A 21,260-nucleotide genomic window follows, 5' to 3' on the forward strand; every position below is an offset into this window, starting at 1 on the left:
TTCTCTTCAGAGCCTTAATACACAGATACGTCCATTGTGCGAACCAGCAATCGTCTGAAAAAGAGTAAATGGTGCCACTCTGGTGTCCAGGGTTGTCGTTGGGCGCACCGCTGTCAGCACGCCTTTCTCTATTGCCGCGTCAAGGGAAGCTGCTACAGTGGTCGCTGCGCTGGCAGTTCGTAGAGCAGCAGACTGCATCGCACTGTCTGTGTGGGTAGTTACTGCTGCAAATAAGGCCATTTCCTGACTCATACTACACGACGAGCAAGCATTATGTCTGTCCTCTCTGGCGCTACTCGCGTGGTGCCACTGAGATCCTATGTGGCATTGACTGTGCCCCACTGACCCCATCGGCCACACTTTCCCGTGACAGCTACTGAGTCTCAACCAACATAAGCGGACATACTGCAGAATGATAAATGCAATTTGCACAGGCCATGATCCTACTGCTGTCGAATTCCGACATGTGCTGGTAGGCGTTCGTTCTTCTTACATGGGGCAGCATCTTTTCACGAACAAGCAACATTTAAATACGATATCTAAATACGATCTCTAAATGAGAATCGAACTAGACAATCCTTCCATTATATATGGAATGTATATGGCGTTACTTCTGTCTAATTTTGTTGTTGTACTGAAATGATAATCAATAGCGTATTCAAGCATGTTGTACACCTTTTCTGACACCATTTTGAGTTTCGTTGCTTTCTGGCTTCATGTTTTACAGCTCTTCATAGTACATAAATCATTTGAACCACACTGGAGCAGAGCCAAACATCCTACGACATGAAAACCTTTTGTAGACGAAATGTTTAAAATGACGCCTGGTTACGTTCAAGGCTGTTTATTAGAGCATTTTGCTTTCCAACCAAGCTCAACAGCCGAATGTGTAATGATGTCTTAGAGAATACTGTATCTGATCTGCTAGAAGATGTGCCTTCGCCAGTGTGACAAAACATGTTCTTCATGCACGATTGATGTCATCCCATGTCATTGTTAATGTCGTCGGCTTCTAAAGAACACATTACGTGACAGAGGAATATGAAGAGGGGGACCAGTTCCTCGATTTACACGGTTTTTGGACCTTGAACCATTACGCTTCTATTTATGGGACAATTTGAAAGCTCTTGTGTATCGAACCCTGGAATGAAACGCAAGTATTCTTTGTGCCAGTACTGTACAAGGCTGCGAAACCAAGTGCACGACCTCATGGATACATCAGCGCAGCTGATGCAGATTGACGCATATATTAAGGCCAACGAGGGTCATCAGGAACGCTTCATGTGCTATGGTGATACATTAGTTTCCTATGTGTTTCTCATGATGTATTACGAAGGACAATAGAAGACTATTTCTAACATATAAACAAAACGTTTCCATATTTGTATCTATGAACATATTTTCTTCTTGTGTGTGTTAGGAATGTGTTCTGTTTTGCTGCATCTTTTTGTTACACCTTGTATGATCCGCTTGTGTCTGCAAGCTTCATAACAGATATTTACGAAAAAAAATCGCCGAACAGCCGTATGTTTCGAGAAGTTATTTTATTTCGAGAAGTTTGGTCATAGAACATTATTTTGTTATCTGATTAATGTCATCTTCAGACCCCTATGCTTTCCATGTGCAGATAGTCAGATATATCGATACTTGCATAACCGGAGCCATCAGTATCTGGATTTCGTGAATTCGTTTGTGGAGTGTTTACTTCGGAGACTTAACAACATAACAGATACCTCTAAACTGCGATGATGGCATGGTATTCTGACGTTTGCTCACTTATTTCCTGGTGGCCCAAATACGTCGTTGTCTTATTGTCCGCATAATTTTGGTCGCACAGAGAGCTGGAGTTAGCGGCGTACATCTTTGACTGTCTGACTTCAGGCCAATATCATTGGTTGCACCATTCCGTAGAGAAAGAGAAAGAAGAAGAGGAAGAGAGAGAAAGAGAGAGAGAGGAGGGAGGAAGAGAGGAACAGAGGGCTTGTTGACCTACCTAACAGGGACCGAATTCCTCCGCCATTCTCCCTGCTGCGCGATTGTTGTGTCAAGCGTGTCTGTAGATGACACAGTTGAGTACTTGTAGAGAACAGTTTTTTAAGAGAAAAGGAACGGTCAAGGCCTGTAGCCTTCTGCTCTTCTATAGCACCAGGAAGGCCACCAAATTCACTGACGAACTGATAACATTCAATAGGGTCACGTGACCTGATTCCATACGATGCAGTTGACAGGTTTGGGATTTAGCTGAGAACATATGTGCAAAGTTTAATGCCAGGATCTCTATAGAGACCCCTGTTCTCGCTTTTTCAGACGAAGTTTGGTGACAGAAACCTTTCCTAGCACCGACATTCGAAATAGCTACTGCCACAACGAAGAGCCAGACGGTAGTGACTTGAGCCATTGTCGCAGTATCTTCTACATTCGCTTACGGGTGTCAGACAACATTGTTGATGCCGAGTCTCGTCAGGCGAGGCGATGGAACGGGGCTCGCATTGAGGAGAAAGAGGTTCAGTTCCTCATAGGGATATGCAGAATTAGGTTGCCCGTGGTTTCCCTGTGTCACTAAATGAAAATGCCAGCACGGTTTCTTTGAAAAGGATGCCGCCATTGCTCCAGTACTCTGTCCGGTCCATGCTTTTGCTTGGTGCAGCAGATAGGCAACCAGCTGCGACACTTTTGAGACGAGATTTTCGCCCATATGAACACATTATTAACGAGCATTTAGCATCACATGGTGCTCCAGAGACTACAACACCAAGAAGAATCGCTTTTCGGCTTTTGGCAAGATCAATGTGTAGTTTTTTTAATGGATAGGGGTGAAGGGTAAGGAAGGGAACTTTATTTAATTTCTGTAATAATGAGTCAGATCACCAACGAGTGCGATCTTTTTACAGTTGTCAATACCTTTCACCCACAATGAGACAGATTCCGATTCATTTATTTTACGACGATTCCTGGTCCTGAGATCCAAAGGCATAGTCGACATGTAATTCGATGAACCCTTATCTCTGTTGTAAACTTCACAAATCCGAAATGTCCGATAAGCGATGACATCACGTGAATTGAAATTATCTAGCCCTTTTACTTTATCGACTTTTGGTCCACGTACAAGAGCAGCGGTGACCCAGCCGTTGCAATGTTCACTCGTAACCTTGTTAGCGAGAGTGAAGTTAAAAATTCCACCGCAAAACACCGATGGCCCATGCAAGATTACTTGGGCGCCTACGAAATCCCTGGTAGTAATGACGTCATCGCCAGCGAGGCGTAAAATCCCTAATCTTCCCCTTCACCCATGGCGTAGTCGTCATGTAGACAACGGGAAGGTTCCTTTAAGAAAACTGAGATTCATACCTCCCTCGTTCTAATCCAACCAAGCTATGAGATTTCCTTATAAGTATTAAGTAATCTTGAAACTTCCTGGCAGATTAAAACTGTGTGCCGGACCGAGACTCGAACCCAGGACCTTTGGTAGAGCACTTGCCCGCGAAAGGCAAAGGTCCTGGTTTCGAGTCTCGGTCCAGCACACAGTTTTAATCTGCCAGGAAGTTTCATATTAGCGCACACTCCGCTGCAGAGTGAAAATTTCATTCTGGATACATCCCCCAGGCTGTGGCTAAGCCATGTCTCCGCAATATCCTTTCTTTCAGGAGTGCTAGATCTGCAAGGTTCGCAGGAGAGCTTCTGTTAAGTTTGGAAGGTAGGAGACGAGGTACTGGCAGAAGTAAAGCTGTGAGGACAAGGCGTGAGTCGTGCTTGGGTAGCTCAGTTGGTAGAGCACTTGCCCGCGAAAGGCAAAGGTTCTGGGTTCGAGTCTCGGTCCGGCACACAGTTTTAATCTGCCAGGAAGTTTCATATCAGCGCACACTCCGCTGCAGAGTGAAAATCTCATTCTTCATTAAGCAATCTTACTTTTCCTTGCACATCACCACACAATAGCCGGCAGCCTTGTCACGTTGGATACACAAGTTCTCGTCTGATCACTGAAGTTAAGCAATGTTGGGTCCAGTTAATATTTGAATCAGTGACCACCTGGGAGCCCTGGGTGCCATTGGCTCAGGGACACAGAAATCGCTGTAGTGCCAATCAGCTGAAATACTTGCACCAGACTGTGGAGCTGTACAACATTAGTATTACCACAGATTAGATTCATTGTAGCTCGCACAAAAGCAATTAATCAGTCACTCGTCTACGCTGAAACGAAATTTACAATGATAAGTGGAGTAAAAAAAAATGGGTCAAATGGCTCTGAGCACTATGGGACTCAACTGCTGTGGTCATTAGTCCCCTAGAACTTAGAGCTACTTAAACCTAACTAACCTAAGGACATCACACACATCCATGCCCGAGGCAGGATTCGAACCTGCGACCGTAGCAGTCGCACGGTTCCTGACTGCGCGCCTAAGTGGAGTAAAGATAATGACTTAGAGGTAGATATGTTATACGATAAGTAGGAACTTCCTTAAACCGTGTAATGTTGTTGCATTAATTTATTCCGAAAGCGGTGCTGATATTCAAGACAATAAAAGCGGGATACAAGCTGTGAGCTATCTGGGGAAGTTAACCTTACATTACTGAGCAACTGTTTCACCAGGTATCCAGTCAAGTTTACCAAATTGCCAACCAGACTAACATTAATTATAATCTTTTAACAGTCATCTTACGACAACCGGTGATATACATATAAAAATAGAATTTAAATAAAAAGAAACAAATCAGTTTATATTTAGACATTTATTTTAACATTGATCATTGTTCCGTTAAATTTTGTGCATATTAAACTTGATTCATAACTAAACTGGTGCCTTATTTAGGATTGTGAAAATGTGAGTTTGTAATCTTACGGAACACATCAAATATGGAGCCAAGATTGGGAGACTGTATACAACACTGCATTCGTAAAATAACACACGAAGAACGTTGAAACATATGCAAGAGGAAATTAACCACAACCAACCGATTCAATTTTCAACCAAAGAAGTTACGTTCGTAGCGCAATCCTGTCCATCATGAAATTACCACACACTGGTATACTAAATTCATACTAACTCTCTGTGAAATCTTCCCGAAAAGAATAGCTGAGGGCTGCTTTGATGATTACACCACATGCTACACGTGGTCAACTTGGTTTACACAAAGAGCGTAACTCCACAATAATTTTGATAATTAAAATAAATTACGTCGAAACGCAATTTACAAAAGAAAAACCTCGAACTGGTTATATCGTCTTACTATTAACCTGATGGGTCAAGCAATTGTATAAGCACGTGGTACTGGTCTCAAAAAGTACAACCCATAAGGGTTGAACATAAAGAAAAGTTGCTATATTGGAAAATATTGTCAAGACGAGACGTTATAATCTCACACACATTCGCTTTTAAGATAGATGATCTTAGTTAGAGTTACGGATCCTCAACACGTGGTTCCACTTTACTCACAAAGTAGTGACAAAGCAACTACTGGAAGATATTCTAAACTTTACACTCGAATTACACTGCGTTGCAATTTAAGATAACATAAGATATTTTAGATCTAAACCTGAAATAAAGGTGATTAAATTTTCAGTTGGGTTGAACTTAAGAAATCCATTGTCCTACGGACTTCGCAGAGACGCGCTTAGCCGGAGATCTTACCACTTCAGACGCTCGCCCCTACCGAGGGTGCTTAACAGATACAAACGGAAGTGACCAGAGAGGCAGCTTCCTACACCAACATGACAAGGGACGGACAGGTCCATACCAAGAATAGAAAGCTCTCTGCTTTTAGAAAGCGTAGCTACCTGTTCCGACGTTGGTCCTACTGTTCTCTAGCAGACAGGCTTGTCTGCTACCATCAAGCATGCAACTAGAAATACATTTGCTCATTCATCCTCTCACACAGAAGGGAAGGGGGATGACAGTATCTTATCATATACAGTATATAAAAGAAAGCGGATGTAGGTGCCATATGAGACTGTGTGACATCATGAACTACATACAAATTGTGTTTTAAAGTGTAGCAGTGTGACAGATCGTTCTTGTTTATGTGTAAAAGTAACATGTTCCACTGCTCAGTCTCCTCCCAGATAGTCAGAAACACCACAGTAAATTTAGAAGAGGAATTTATGCCGTAAATGACAACAGATTTAAGAAATTAACATGAAAGGAATCTAACAGAGACCTTTCAACCGCTGCTAAATATTTTGGCACTTCGCTGAAGAGTACCATAGAGTGGATTTGGAAGGAAGGTCGCAGTTTGTTTGTGTGTGTGTTTGCAGAACAGGCTAGAAGGCGGGAGGAGCGCCGGAGGATGCGCTCGCTGAAGGAGCTGCTGCGCGCGGTGGGTCTGGTGGTGTACCTGCAGGCGGCAGACCCCGAGGCCTGCGAGCCCCGGGCGGACGTGCTGCGCAACCTGGAGGAGGCGGGCCTCCAGCCCAAGGAGCAGCTCTCCCTGGAGGTGCCCGCCGAGATCGCCGAGAAGGTAACCACGTATCCAGTATCCAATCCAGATAACTGCAGGCACAGGGCTTCAGTCCAGGAAGATAGTCCAGAGGTCACCGACAAGGTAACTATCAACTACTCAGTTTTTTTACCCGAAGTTGATACTGATTGGAGGTGGCAGAACTACTGCCAAGGGAGCATTTATTGATGGAGATGCCTGTACCGGCCTGCAAGAAATTAACCACTAACCAGTCACTGGCTCTACGCAAGGTAGATATCGTCGAGAAAAGGTGGAGCTCCATCCCAGGAAGCAGCGCATGTTCATTTCCGTTACATATCGAATATTATCGCATTTGATCTTGTCGTTAATGACCGTAATAGGCAGAGATTGATATGTCGCACACTACACGAAATCAGATGGAACACTGGCCTCGCCAATATGCATACAATCTGAGACCATAACATGCCATGGCCAAAACTGTATACAACACGGAAAAGAGTGTATGTTGAGGAGAGAATCTCAGCAGAGATTGTAGGGGGCTTCTAAGCAAGATATTAAGGTCACTGGATAACGCCCAGTAAACACTTGCTTGCGCAATTGGTGTTTCAATATCTGAAGAAGCAGGTCCCCTCGTTTAAACGAGACTGATATAGAATTTGTACAGTGAGATTCAACAAAAATGATAGAGTCTGCAATTGGTGGCCGAGCCTACCCATTGTCGATGCCAGAAACGAGTGCTCTCACCAGACTTCACAGTTTCTTAGCATTGTGGGGGCCAAGCGTACAACCCGAGCCTCTAAAACTTCCTTGAAATATTTTGGTCTTTCAGCTGGGGGATGAAGTTCCCACCACCATCCTCCTGGCATTTCTGTATGAGGAACTTGCTTCATAATGTCTCCTGATATGCAGAATGTAGGTGGTGTTACTTCTATTTACATTTTGCAATCGTCCGCCCCCGGTAGCTGAGTGGTCAGCCCAACAGAATGTCAATCCTGCAGCCCCGGGTTCGATTCCCGGCTGGGTCGGAGATTTCCTCCGCTCAGGGACTGGGTGTTGTGTTGTCCTAACGATCATCATTTCATCCCCATCGACGCGCAAGTCACCGAAGTGGCGTCAAATCGAAAGACTTGCAGCCGGCGAACGGTCTGCCCGACGGGAGGCCCTAGTCACACGACATTTACATTTTTATTTTGCAATCGCACTGAAATGCTAATCCTTTGTAAAGGTGAAAGTCAAATGAAAACGTGATGGAAAAATTAAGTAAACTGCCAGACAACACGGTCAATGCCATCAGAGAAAAATGTTTGCGGTTGCCTACCGAACTACGATTGTACCTAGCCGGGTTCCTCTTCGTCCGAAGCAAATCAAAGGCTCCAAAAATATGGAAATCTCGTGCGGAGAGATCGGGACTGTATGGAGGGTGCGTAAGCGTTTCCCAGCGAAACTTCTACTGAGTAGTCGAAACAATAGTCAAAAATGGTTCAAATGGCTCTGAGCACTATGCGACTTAACTTCTGAGGTCATCAGTCGCCTAGAACTTAGAACTAATTAAACCTAACTAACCTAAGGACATCACACACACCCAAGCCCGAGGCAGGATTCGAACCTGCGACCGTAGCGGTCACGCGGTTCCAGACTGAAGCGCCTTTAACCGCACGGCCACACCGGCCGGCAAACAATAGTCAAGCCAGATCCGGGAAAGTCATGATGACCTTTCTCTTTGACTGCAAGGACCAACTGCTTTTTGACTTTCCGGAACACGGCGTCACAATATTAACGCGCAGCGGTACGTGGACGCTTCGCAAAAACTGAATCGCACCCTCGTCCAAACGTCCAGGAACGTTGAAGGACGGCATCATTCCTTTGCAGGATAGTGCCTTCCGATATGTTCCCAAGATTGTTTAGACTTCGCTGCAGTAGTTTCGCTGGGGAGTCTTTATACGTCCTTCATTAAGTACTGATCTCTCCCCATGCGATTTCCATATTTTCGGAGCCCTGAAGAAAGACATTCGTGGCCGCCGATTTACGTCGGAGGAAGAAGTACACGCCTGGGTACAACCTTGGTTCTGTAAGCAATTGCAAACATTTTTCCGTGAAGGCACTGACCGACTTGTCTCACAGTGGGTCAACCTATCAACAGTTATTGCGATTGCTTTTGAAATAATAAACATTTTATACTTACTTTTTTTCACTCTGTCTCGTTTCATGTGACTGCCTCTCATATATCGAAGTATGTAATATATTTTAGACAAATTGACTTTTGCTGCACACTGTCTTCACGGTGTTGGAATTGTAATGGGTAGCATTACTCGGACGTAAGAGAGAAAAATATGTAAAAGAAGTAGTTTTGCATTGACAACGATGTTTATGAATGAAGCTAGACCTTGTGCTAGAAACATTCATGAAGGAAGTCGTCGGCTGTTTGATTTACGCTTCAGCTTTTATTTGACCGGCTTGCTCTTTACGTTACGCCTCTGCTATCACATAAAATGTTTCTTTCATTCTATTCTGGTCTAGCTGCCAGCTTAACACAGAAGCTGGGCAGCTGCATGAGCTGTAGCCATTGTTAGGTATGTTGCTGCTTCGAAGATGTAGGACGGGCGTTAGCTTGTTCGTCGTTTTATTCAGATGAGTGAGTGTCTAGAAATAGGCGTCTGGATCAGAGGTAGACCAGTGAAACCACTAGGTGCAGTCCACAGAGCTGTCACTGTTTCGGTCAAGATACACGACACAAAGCAACCACAGTTTTTTGGTGCTTTTTCTACAAGTAAATACATTTCATAAATACAAAAATGGCTCTGAGCACTATGGGACTTAACATCTATGGTCATCAGTCCACTAGAACTTAGAACTACTTAAACCTAACTAACCTAAGGACAGCACACAACACCCAGCCATCACGAGGCAGAGAAAATCCCTGACCCCGCCGGAAAGCGAACCCGGGAACCCGAGCGTGGGAAGCGAGAACGCTACCGCACGACCACGAGACGCGGGCTCATAAATACATTTCAGAAATACATTTCATAAATACACTTCACAGCCACGCTTCCACACATGGCAGCAACACATTTTTTTGTCTCTGCCAACGGAGCCTGACATGGTCCACTTTTTCGTTCATGATTGTAGTACGTGGGCAAGTTTCGTCGCCTGTAATGAACAGTTACAATAATTATGAAAATCTTTGTGCTTCAGCTACTTCTCATCGATGAAATTTCGATCCAACAACGCCTAAGTGGTTCTAACCGCTCCGTTATCCATGTTTATTTTATGGTTACCAATTAACTGGCGTGGCTCAAATTTTCTCGCCATGTCATCGACTTTCTCATGGCTTTGTTGGGGAGACTAAGGTATATCCTTGACACCAAAACTTGAAGACAGTCTTCAATCAGCTTTACAGCTCATGTACTGATAGTGCAGCATGTAGCCGCGCGGTTTAAGGCGTCTTGTCACGGTCCGCGCGGCTTCCCCCGTCGGAGGTTCGAATCCTCCCTCGGGCATGTGTGTGTGTGTGTGTGTGTGTGTGTGTGTGTGTCGTCCTTAGCGTAAGTTAGTTTGATTTAGATTAAGTAGTGTGTAAGCTGAGGGACCGATGACCTCAGTAGTTTGGTCCCATAAGACGTTACCACAAATTTCCGCAATATATTCAAAAACATGACAAATGGTTTGTGGTACCGTGAATCATATTCATCCATTTCTTTTACCAAATTTCAGAAGATATCGATTTCCTTCTGCGTTTTTGCTCAGATTCGAGAAACTTAACTGTTATTACGCTGTGATTAGATCTGATCAAAATAATATTTTCATTATTATGCAATCGCAAGGATGTCTACTGCAGAATACAAACAGATATTCTCTCCAGCCCTGCATTTTTTGTACACGTAATTTATCTCTTGTGCATATCAATAAAAGTGCATGTTTATTGTTCTTAAATAAAATCGCCGGTCGGAGTGGCCGAGCGGTTCTAGGCGCTTCAGTCTGGAACCGCGCGACCGCTACGGTCGCAGGTTCGAATCCTGCCTCAGGCACGGATGTGTGTGATGTCCTTAGGTTAGTTAGGTTTAAGTAGTTCTAAGTTCTAGGGGACTGATGACCTCCGATGTTAAGTCCCATAGTGCTCAGAGCCATTTGAACCATTTTTTAAATAAAATCAACAGTTTAACACATGCATTAAATAACAATACATGTTTCATTTTAAGATAGATTCTAACAGTGTTAGAAGCAAAAAAATTATAGTTCATTTTAACTTATTTTTTATTCAAAACATTATAAGGTGTGAAGTAGGAAACATGTGGGTTCACGAAGTATTCAGATTTTTCAGATAAAATGACTGCCGACTCCTGGTCTAGATGACTGACGTCTCTTCTTCTTACTTCTCTATCGTTTCGTTTCTTCTCTTATCAGTTAATCGATTGACTGAATCATATTCTCAAATTCACCCATGTGTTATGTGGAACTGTATGAGCGCCGCGACTGTCTCACGAATTCTGTAAACGACACCCTTGCTGCTTCAGTCACGTTTTAATATAAATATTTAGTTCGGCACAGTGCAGTTCCACAACATGCTTGCGCCATTAGGTGGCGATCTGCAAATTATTCACTATTTTGTCTAGTTTTGGGAGACGTTGTGTTGTTGCTGGGTGTGCCATTGATGCTAAATGGCGTACTGCATTGGTTCTATGCATAACATTTACCATGAGCTAGAATAACATATTTTGTAGTTTTATTCCTGTATTAAGTAAAATAAACTTTAACTTACTTCTGGTGAGAATTTATATTCCATATCTGAAAAACAGAGCGGCCACAGAGTGCGTTACATAGACTAATCAGCCAGAACATTATGACCACCTAAATAATAGCCGGTATGTCAATTGCTGACAAGAATAACAGGTGCGACACGTTGTGGCATGGAAGCAATGAGGCCTTGGCAGGTCACTGGAGTGAGCTGGCAACACACCTGCACACATAAGTCGCCTAATTCCGCAGAGGAGGGGGGGGGGGGGGCGATGAGTTCTGGCGCCACGTTCAATTGCATCCCAGATGTGTTCGATAGGGTTCAGACTTGGGAGTGGGAGGCCAGCACATCGACTGGAACTCGCCACTGTTCTCCTCGAACCATCCCATCACACTCCTGGCTTTGTGACTGGCGCATTATATTGCTGAAAAATGACACTGCCGTCGGGAAACGTGATCGTCATGAAGGCGTGTGCGTGGTCTGCAACCACCGTACGATACTCCTTTGCCGTCATGATGCCTTTCACGAGCTCCACTGTCCCCGCGGATGCCCACGTGAATCTTTCCCAGAGTTTGTCTCCGTCCCGCAGTATGGTATGAAGGAGCTGTTTCACTGGAAGACGACGAATTGCGCCACCCTCATCGGCATGATGAAGGTATCGGGATTCATCAGACCATGGAACGCTCTGCCACTGCGGCAGCGTCCAGCGTGCCTATGGTCACGTGCCCATTTCAGTCGTAGTTGCCGATGTGGTGTTAACGTCGGCGCAAGTTTGGGTCGTCGGCTGCGGAGGCCCTTCGTTAGGAGTGTTCTGTGCACTGTGTGTGCAGACACACCTGTACATTAAAGTCGGATGTTAGTTCCGCCACAGTTCGCCAGTCTGTCACATTTTACCAGTCTGCCCTGCGTACGACGGCCGACGTCTATAATGAGGGGTGTCCCTCCAACCCCACGACGGCTGGACATGGTTTGACCTTGGTTTCGCCACGTGTTGAAGACACTAACTACAGCAATCCTCGAAAAGTCGTGCAGCTTTCGGAATGCTCGTACCGAGCCTCCGGGCCATTACAATGTGCCCTCGTTCAGAATCAGATAGATTGCGTGCCTTCCCCATTCTACACATGGGCAGAAAGCTCCTGAAGCTACATGCACCGCGCGCGAGTGTCCAGCAGTCATTCATCGTGTAATGTAATAAAATAAAATTTTTATTTATTTTTGTGACTATTAGTGTAATCTAATAAAATAAAATATGAGCCGTGACTTATACAAAAAAGAAACGCACACTAATACAGTGGCTGAGCATAAAAGAGAAATAACTAATGTAGGAATATTATTAACAATGTAATATGTTGTTGAATTTAGCCCGACGTGTGTAAGCACTCAGTAAACTAGCTCAACTCTCAGGGTAGTTACGTAATCGTCGATAGTTAATTGTCCTTTTTTTATTTACCCAACACTACAGATATTATTCCAGGCTCGTGAGAAGTCGTGTGCTTATTGCACCAGAGAATATTTGCCAAGTCTGTTCGATGTACACTACTGTAATAAGTAAGTTATCGTGGTTTCGTCTCGATTCCCCAATATAAGATAACAAGAGTAGCACATACAAATGAAATCCTATAATGGAAATGGAATCCTGTGACCAGACCTTTTCTGCCTGGGATGTTATCTCGTTCATTAAAGAAAATCTGTAAATAAAATTGTTAAATTATTAGTAGCTGCCTCCAGTCTCGTGGGATCTGAAATAAAGTTAATTATCCTAACCGACGGCACGTCTCGTAGATGAGCTAAAAGAATAATGTTAAAGATTTTTCTAAGATGGCGCCTAACAATGAAAATTCTTTGTTAAGGCCAATATCTACTTAAGGCAGTCTAGGTATCAGACTCACAACAGATTGACCACATACACTAATTCTTTTGACAAAATAACCATTATATTTTTTGGGTTTTAAATACAACTTACATTATCAGCTGGTACAGCTAGATGAGCTTTGCACAAGAACGTCCTCTTAGGTCCGAATCCAACCAGATAAGATAAGCGAATGACAAAGGATGCATGTCCATTGTAGTTCAACCTCTTCTTCTTTGGCGTACTTGTCGATTATTTATAAAATTTATCGTAATATTTAGTTTACATTTTTTTAAAACCCAAGTCCACCCACGAGAAACAGTACAATCGCCAGGTTACTGCTATCGCTTGGATGGGTTTATATCGATAGTAGGTCGGTGGTCATAATTTTCCGGCTGGCCGTGCGGTTCTAGGCGCTACAGTCTGGAGCCGAGCGACCGCTACGGTCGCAGGTTCGAATCCTGCCTCGGGCATGGATGTGTGTGATGTCCTTAGGCTAGTTAGGTTTAATTAGTTCTAAGTTCTAGGCGACTGATGACCTCAGAAATTAAGTCGCATAGTGCTCAGAGCCATTCAATTTTCCGGCTGATCAGTGTAAATACCAGTATATTTAAAAGTATAATTGGCATGTTTAAGACTAAAGTAGTATTTGATTTAAATTTATTTTGTGTTGCATCCTTACTGTTGTCTATTCTTGTTACACAAAAGAATGTTTAGCTACTGTAATACATTTATCTTTAAAATAACTGGTGTTACTTGAAATTTCGACAGCTTGTGGGGCGGCTGGTGGAATTATTCTTGTTAATATAATGTTTTGTTTGTAATGTAGAAATTATGCATTTACCGGCCGATTAACCATATGTGGGGCGGCGGGTGGAATTGATTGGTGTTATTTATTTGAATGTAGATGCAGAAATTATGCGTTTCCCGGCCGATTAACCATATGTGGAGCGGTGGGTAGAATTATTTGTTGCTATTTAAAATGTAGAATGTAGATGCATTTATCGGCCGATGCACCATATGTGGGGCAGCGGGTGGAATAAATTGTTTTATATAAAATGTTCCTATTATTTATTTAATGTTGTTTGCCGTTCTCAACACTGGCTCTCTAACTACAATATTGGCAACCAGAAAGTCATTAGCAAAACGTGAAGCCTGTAATTAGAATTCCTAGTGCCCACTTCATCTGAGAAACACACTTATAGCTACAGCTCATAGCTCTGAGGAATTAGGAGATTGTCTGGGATTCATAATCAAAAACGATTTTCTAAAAATTGTTCAGTATATTCTGAAAGTCACAGATCAAAAAAAAGAATCCACACAATCTGACTAACAGAGCATTTCAGAGTCTAATGGGCTGTTGCAACTATAACTGTCCAAATTAAATGTTTAAGTGAATGCTCGCCATAATTTGATGATAATGTTCATCAAACGCCACGCTAAATAATGGAAGAATGTCTGTCCTGCGGCGGCACGTGAAAATACGACATACGCAAACTGAAGATAGATCATTAAAGTCATCCCAGAATTAACACTTCACTCGAAAATGATTTCATGGTTACGCGTATCCCGAGTAACTTATTACGGCATCCGAAGCTGTTTATAGCAATGATACCGACGCGACGCGACTCCCGGCACAGGTGGTGTGCTATTCAGCGTCTGGGGAGAACTGGGGCCTTCTTCTCTCGCGCAGCGTTCTTATATATAAAGCCGCGGTGCGGACGGCTAAGGGAACGCCTGATCAAAATTGCTCTCCCGACTAGCCGCTGGGCTAGTAATGCACCACTTCAAGTTATCGAATAAATCACTGCTTCCTTTGCTGATGGCCGATGAAGCTCTCAATTTAATTGTGCAATCAGCACAGAGGTAAGTAATCATAATAAACGTCTGACGTGGCTAAGTCAAATATTTTGGGGGAGAGAATTAATTTAATTACACTACACGCAGTAGACGAGCTCTGAACTTGCCCTTGGAGATACGCTATCGCTATAGTTTTATAGTTACTCTATTGAAACTTCTCACATCTTTATGATTATAGCGCATCTCCCTTCTACTTAAATTTAAACATCCTAGTCTTATTTATTCGCCTACTTAATCTATCTTGCTTCCTTAATTTCTAAGACAAAAACCAGAAAATTATGAATTTCAACTAAAATTTTAATTTGTGACATCCAAAATACTGTTTCTACTAAATTATTATGAAAAAGGAATCTAAATATAAATTTTTAAGTTTCTAGCTCTTTTCTGTTGTGCCAATGATTTTTACAGAAAAACGTCCAAATTTCGAAAATGGTTAAAGATATTGAACTGACATTCAACACATATTGATTTAGTATTACTCCTGACATGCTAGAACTGTGTCAGGTTATTTACTTGATTTTTAAAGTATTGCGCAACATTTATGACGTCAGAGCTAGTTACAGCGGGCTAGGCTGGCACACAATGGAAAGACTGATGAGAATTTTATAAGGCGTGAGTAGGATGCTTCCCTACAAGCTGTGAGCTGGGCTGGTACTTAGAATGTTGCAAACATCGAAAAATCTACGATCTTGCAGTGCCTGTGTTATTCAGAATTATGATGAGCGTGAAGTCCGGTTTCGAATACCTACCCGGGACAAATTTACATAGCCGTCATTCCGTTCTACAGCCGATGTTTGTCCATATTTGCATGTCCGAAGGAACAGGTACTGCGGCGACTACAGCCGTTATGAAATACATCAAATATATTCGCAGTCGCGAGTATAGATAGCCATTGGTTGTAGAATGCAATGACGACAATGGAAATTTGTGTCGGACCGGAACTCGAAACCGGATGTCCCGCTAATCGCTAGCGGTCGCCAGACCATTTGGCTACCCGAGCAAGACACACGCCCAGACCAAAACTTCTACATGTTGTCAATCGTGTGTCTACAACTAACGTCGATTTGCAGTAGGGTTTTGGAACATATACTGTATTCGAACATTATGAAGTACCTCGAAGGAAACGATTTACGCGCGGGATTAGCCGAGCGGTCTTGGGCACTGCAGTCATGGACTGTGCGGCTGGTCCCGGCGGAGGGTCGAGTCCTCCCTCGGGCATGGGTGTGTGTGTTTGACATTAGGATAATTTAGGTTAAGCAGTGTGTAAGCTTAGGGACTGATAACCATAGCAGTTAAGTCCCATAAGATTTCACACACATTTGAACATTTGAAACGATTTACTCACACATAGTCAGCACGGTTTCGTCTACATCTACATATATACTCCGCTAGCCACCAAGCGGTGTGTGGTGGAGGGCACAATTCGCGCCAAAGTCATATTCCTCCCCCCCTCCCTCCCTCTGTTCCACTCGCGGATCGCACGAGGGAAAAACGGCTGTCTGAACGCCTCAGTACGACCTCTTATTTCCCTTACCTTTGAACGCTGATCGTTACGCGATTTGAAAGTTGGTGGTAATAATATATGCTCTACATCCTCGGTGAAGATTGGATTTCGGAATTTAGTGAGCAGCCCCTTCTGTTTAGCATGTCGTTTATCTGCAAGTGTGCCCCACTTCAAACTTTCTATGAGATTTGTAACGCTCTCGCGATGGCTAAATGTACCAGTCACCAATCTTGCCGCTCTTCTTTGGACCTTCTCAGTTTCTTGAATCAGACCCAACTGGTAAGGGTCCCATACAGACGAACAGTAGATATATCGTTGTTGTGAAACACAACTAGCTCTTTATACTCACGAAGTAAGAAGTGCTATTGACAGGGGGTGTCAAATTGAGTTCATATTTTCAGATTTCCAGAAGGCTTTCGACACCGTTCCTCACAAGCGTCTTCTTATCAAACTGCGTGCCTGCGGAGTATCGCCTCAGTTGTGCGACTGGATTCGTGATTTCCTGCCAGAAAGGTCACAGTTCGTAGTAATAGACGGAAAGTCATCGAGTGAAACAGAAGCAATATCCGACGTTTCCCAAGGAAGTGTTATGGGCCCTCTATTGTTCCTGATCTTCATTAACGACATAGGAGAGAATCTGAGAAGCCGTCTTAGATTGTTTGCAGATGATGCTGTTGTATACCGTCTTGTAAAGTCATCAGATGACCAAAACGACTTGCAAACTGATTTAGATAAGATGTCTGTATGGTGCGAAAAGTGGCTATTGACCTTGAATAAAGAAAAGTGTGAAGTTACTCACATAAGTACTAAAAGAAACCAGCTAAATTTCGATTACGCGATAAGCCACACAAATCTGAAGGCTGTAAATTCAACTAAATACACTCCTGGAAATTGAAATAAGAACACCGTGAATTCATTGTCCCAGGAAGGGGAAACTTTATTGACACATTCCTGGGGTCAGATACATCACATGATCACACTGACAGAACCACAGGCACATAGACACAGGCAACAGAGCATGCACAATGTCGGCACTAGTACAGTGTATATCCACCTTTCGCAGCAATGCAGGCTGCTATTCTCCCATGGAGACGATCGTAGAGATGCTGGATGTAGTCCTGTGGAACGGCTTGCCATGCCATTTCCACCTGGCGCCTCAGTTGGACCAGCGTTCGTGCTGGACGTGCAGACCGCGTGAGACGACGCTTCATCCAGTCCCAAACATACTCAATGGGGGACAGATCCGGAGATCTTGCTGGCCAGGGTAGTTGACTTACACCTTCTAGAGCACGTTGGGTGGCACGGGATACATGCGGACGTGCATTGTCCTGTTGGAACAGCAAGTTCCCTTGCCGGTCTAGGAATGGTAGAACGATGGGTTCGATGACGGTTTGGATGTACCGTGCACTATTCAGTGTCCCCTCGACGATCACCAGTGGTGTACGGCCAGTGTAGGAGATCGCTCCCCACACCATGATGCCGGGTGTTGGCCCTGTGTGCCTCGGTCGTATGCAGTCCTGATTGTGGCGCTCACCTGCACGGCGCCAAACACGCATACGACCATCATTGGCACCAAGGCAGAAGCGACTCTCATCGCTGAAGACGACACGTCTCCATTCGTCCCTCCATTCACGCCTGTCGCGACACCACTGGAGGCGGGCTGCACGATGTTGTGGCGTGAGCGGAAGACGGCCTAACGGTGTGCGGGACCGTAGCCCAGCTTCATGGAGACGGTTGCGAATGGTCCTCGCCGATACCCCAGGAGCAACAGTGTCCCTAATTTGCTGGGAAGTGGCGGTGCGGTCCCCTACGGCACTGCGTAGGATCCTACGGTCTTGGCGTGCATCCGTGCGTCGCTGCGGTCCGGTCCCAGGTCGACGGGCACGTGCACCTTCCGCCGACCACTGGCGACAACATCGATGTACTGTGGAGACCTCACGCCCCACGTGTTGAGCAATTCGGCGGTACGTCCACCCGGCCTCCCGCATGCCCACTGTACGCCCTCGCTCAAAGTCCGTCAACTGCACATACGGTTCACGTCCACGCTGTCGCGGCATGCTACCAGTGTTAAAGACTGCGATGGAGCTCCGTATGCCACGGCAAACTGGCTGACACTGACGGCGGCGGTGCACAAATGCTGCGCAGCTAGCGCCATTCGACGGCCAACACCGCGGTTCCTGGTGTGTCCGCTGTGCCGTGCGTGTGATCATTGCTTGTACAGCCCTCTCGCAGTGTCCGGAGCAAGTATGGTGGGTCTGACACACCGGTGTCAATGTGTTCTTTTTTCCATTTCCAGGAGTGTATTTTGGGATTATAATTACAAATAACCAAAATTGGAACGAACACATAGATAATATTGTGGGTAAAGCAAACCAAAGACTGCGATTCATTGGCGGAACACGTAGAAGGTGCAACAGGTCTACCCAAGATACTGCTTACACTACGCTAGTCCGCCCCATTCTGGAGTATTGCTGTGTGGTGTGGGATCCGCATGAGGCGGGACTGACGGATGACATCGGAAAAGTACAAAGAAGGGCAGTTCGTTTTGTATTATCGCGAAATAGGGGAGGTATAGTCACAGACATGATACGTGAATTGGAGTGGCAATCATTAAAACAAAAGCGTTTTTCGTTGAGACGGGATCTTCTCATGAAATTTCAATCACCAATTTTCTCCTCCGATTCCGTAAACATTCTGTTGGCACCCACCTACTTAGGGAGAAATGATGATCACGATAAAATAAGAGAAATAAGGACTCGCACAGAAAAATTTAAGTGCTCGTTTTTTCCGCGTGCCGTACGAGAGTGGAACGGTAGACACACAGCTTGAAGGTGTTTCATTGAACCCTCTGCCAGGCACTTTATTGTGAATAGCAGAGTAATCACGTAGATACAGATGTATATGCACTAACCTGTACTTCTACATCCATTATGTATATTCCCGTACAGGGGAGACATTTGTATCGTAACTCGGAATAACATAAACACTGCAACATCATATTTATCTGCCGACAGTGGGCACGCGTCTTTTAAATAAAATGTCTCCACTTTACGGGAATATACATAATGGATATACGAGTACAGGTTGTAGACGCATGGTTCACTACATACGGAAGTCTGTGTCTGGCCGTGAGTCGTGCTAGAGTAGCCAAATGGTTAGGCGGCCGTTCGAGATAAGAGGGGAATCTGGGTTCGAATCCCTGTCCGGCAAAAGTTTTCATCGTCGCCATTCCATTCTATAGGAGATGGTTGTCCATATTCGCAAATGCGAACACATTTAATCGAAAAATCTATTTTCATTTTCTTAACAATAGACTTATTAAAATTTTTAAGAGACAGCATCTTCTAGTTTAATTATATCAACATGGCTATAAAAGTGCAGTTTAAAGTTTAGAAACCTTGCTTCTGAATTCTTTCTGTATTAAGTCAAAAGTTGTACCTAGGCCTAACTTTTTCCACTTTATAAACCTGAAAAGCGTAACCAATCGTAGGGACGCGAATTCTTTAGAAACAAAGCAACTACTACTTCATTTTAACATTACATCTCTAAACCTATGCGAAAACAGTGGCAACAGCACAAAACACGTTAGAGTCGTGTTTGCTTTCACACAGCCAGACTCGCGATCTTAAGAAACTGTATACGTTTTTGCAAGTTTCATAATATCGAATAGTCCAGATTCTGTTGCAGCTAATTCTTTCTAAATTACGTACACCATGACTGATAATAGCGGGAACTGTCATAGGGTAGTGAGTATGGGGATTTGTTGTTGCCAGTCTTGTAGGAAATATTTTCACAGGGATGGAAGGGGGCGGTGGCAGGTGGGGACAATACTGGAAAAACTGAAGAGGCTCTCTCCTGGAACTGCGGAGTATGGAGGAGGAACATTCCGATAGAAGATCAGGATGGAAAATTTGTGCCCTTCAGGTACAGCTGGCTTAAGCAAAGAGGGAACTGACGTAGACGACGGGAAACAGAGGAGAGAAGGGTGATTGGGAATTGATTGTAGAAAGGCAGGGACAATGAGAAATCGACCTGATACTTTCATCATAAACACTGCAAAGAGATATCAGTCACTGCCGGAGGTAAGGTCGAGTAGAGTTTCAGGCACTGCTAGAAGTATAAAATGTGCACCACTCTGCAACCTCGATCAGGAAGCCTACGAGCGTACAGAGAAGAATAATGTGCTCCTGGCAGCAAATAGCCGTTCATTCAGTCTGTAGCACTGTTGTTGCCAATTTGTTTTGTTTTGAAGACAACGGTACGTTCGATCAGTAAGCGAATCAGTCGGTCTCCGGCTCTCGGCTGATACTGAGTGGCAAGTTAAGTGATTATCTTTTTCTGTGATTTCCTCGTAGTATATTTATTAAATTACGAGTGCGTTTTTCTGTTTAAGAGGTTCAGTCTCGCCTTTTTGTAAGGGCGAAATCATTCATTCGGTAGCGCAATAGTTGCCCACTGAACAGCCAGCTACAAAGCTCATTAACGCATCGGCGGCCTATGGTGACACATCAGGACGGTCGCAAGTTGCATATCTAGGATTCCGTCTGCTTTTATACACTACTGGCCATTAACATTGCAACACCACGAAGAAGACGTGCTACAGACGCGAAATTTAACCGACAGGAAGAAGTTGCTGTGATATCCAAATGATTACCTTTTCAGAGCATTCACACAAGGTTGGCGCCGGTGGCGACACCTACAACGTGCTGACATGAGGAAAGTTTCCAACCGATTTCTCATACACAAACAGCAGTTGACCGGCGTTGCCTGGTGAAACGTTGTTGTGATGCCTCGTGTAAGGAGGAGAAATGCGTACCATCACGTTTCCGACTATGATAGAGGTCGGATTGTAGCCTATCGCGACTGCGGTTTATCGTATCGCGACACTGCTGCTCACGTTG

The 21,260-nt window shown here is 44.2% G+C and overlaps 1 protein-coding gene across 1 annotated transcript in view; it reads left to right on the top strand.

Annotated features, from left to right (window-relative positions):
- Positions 1 to 21,260, top strand: part of LOC126252693 (uncharacterized) — a 191,561-nt gene that overhangs the window by 104,793 nt on the left and 65,508 nt on the right. Inside the window, exon 7 of the mRNA XM_049953597.1 lies at positions 6,251 to 6,453. Coding sequence (XP_049809554.1) covers positions 6,251 to 6,453 — 203 coding nt within the window. The remainder of the gene's footprint in view (positions 1 to 6,250; positions 6,454 to 21,260) is intronic.

Source organism: Schistocerca nitens, chromosome 4 (genome assembly GCF_023898315.1).
Source record: "Schistocerca nitens isolate TAMUIC-IGC-003100 chromosome 4, iqSchNite1.1, whole genome shotgun sequence".
In the NCBI taxonomy this organism is placed as follows: Eukaryota; Metazoa; Arthropoda; class Insecta; order Orthoptera; family Acrididae; genus Schistocerca; species Schistocerca nitens.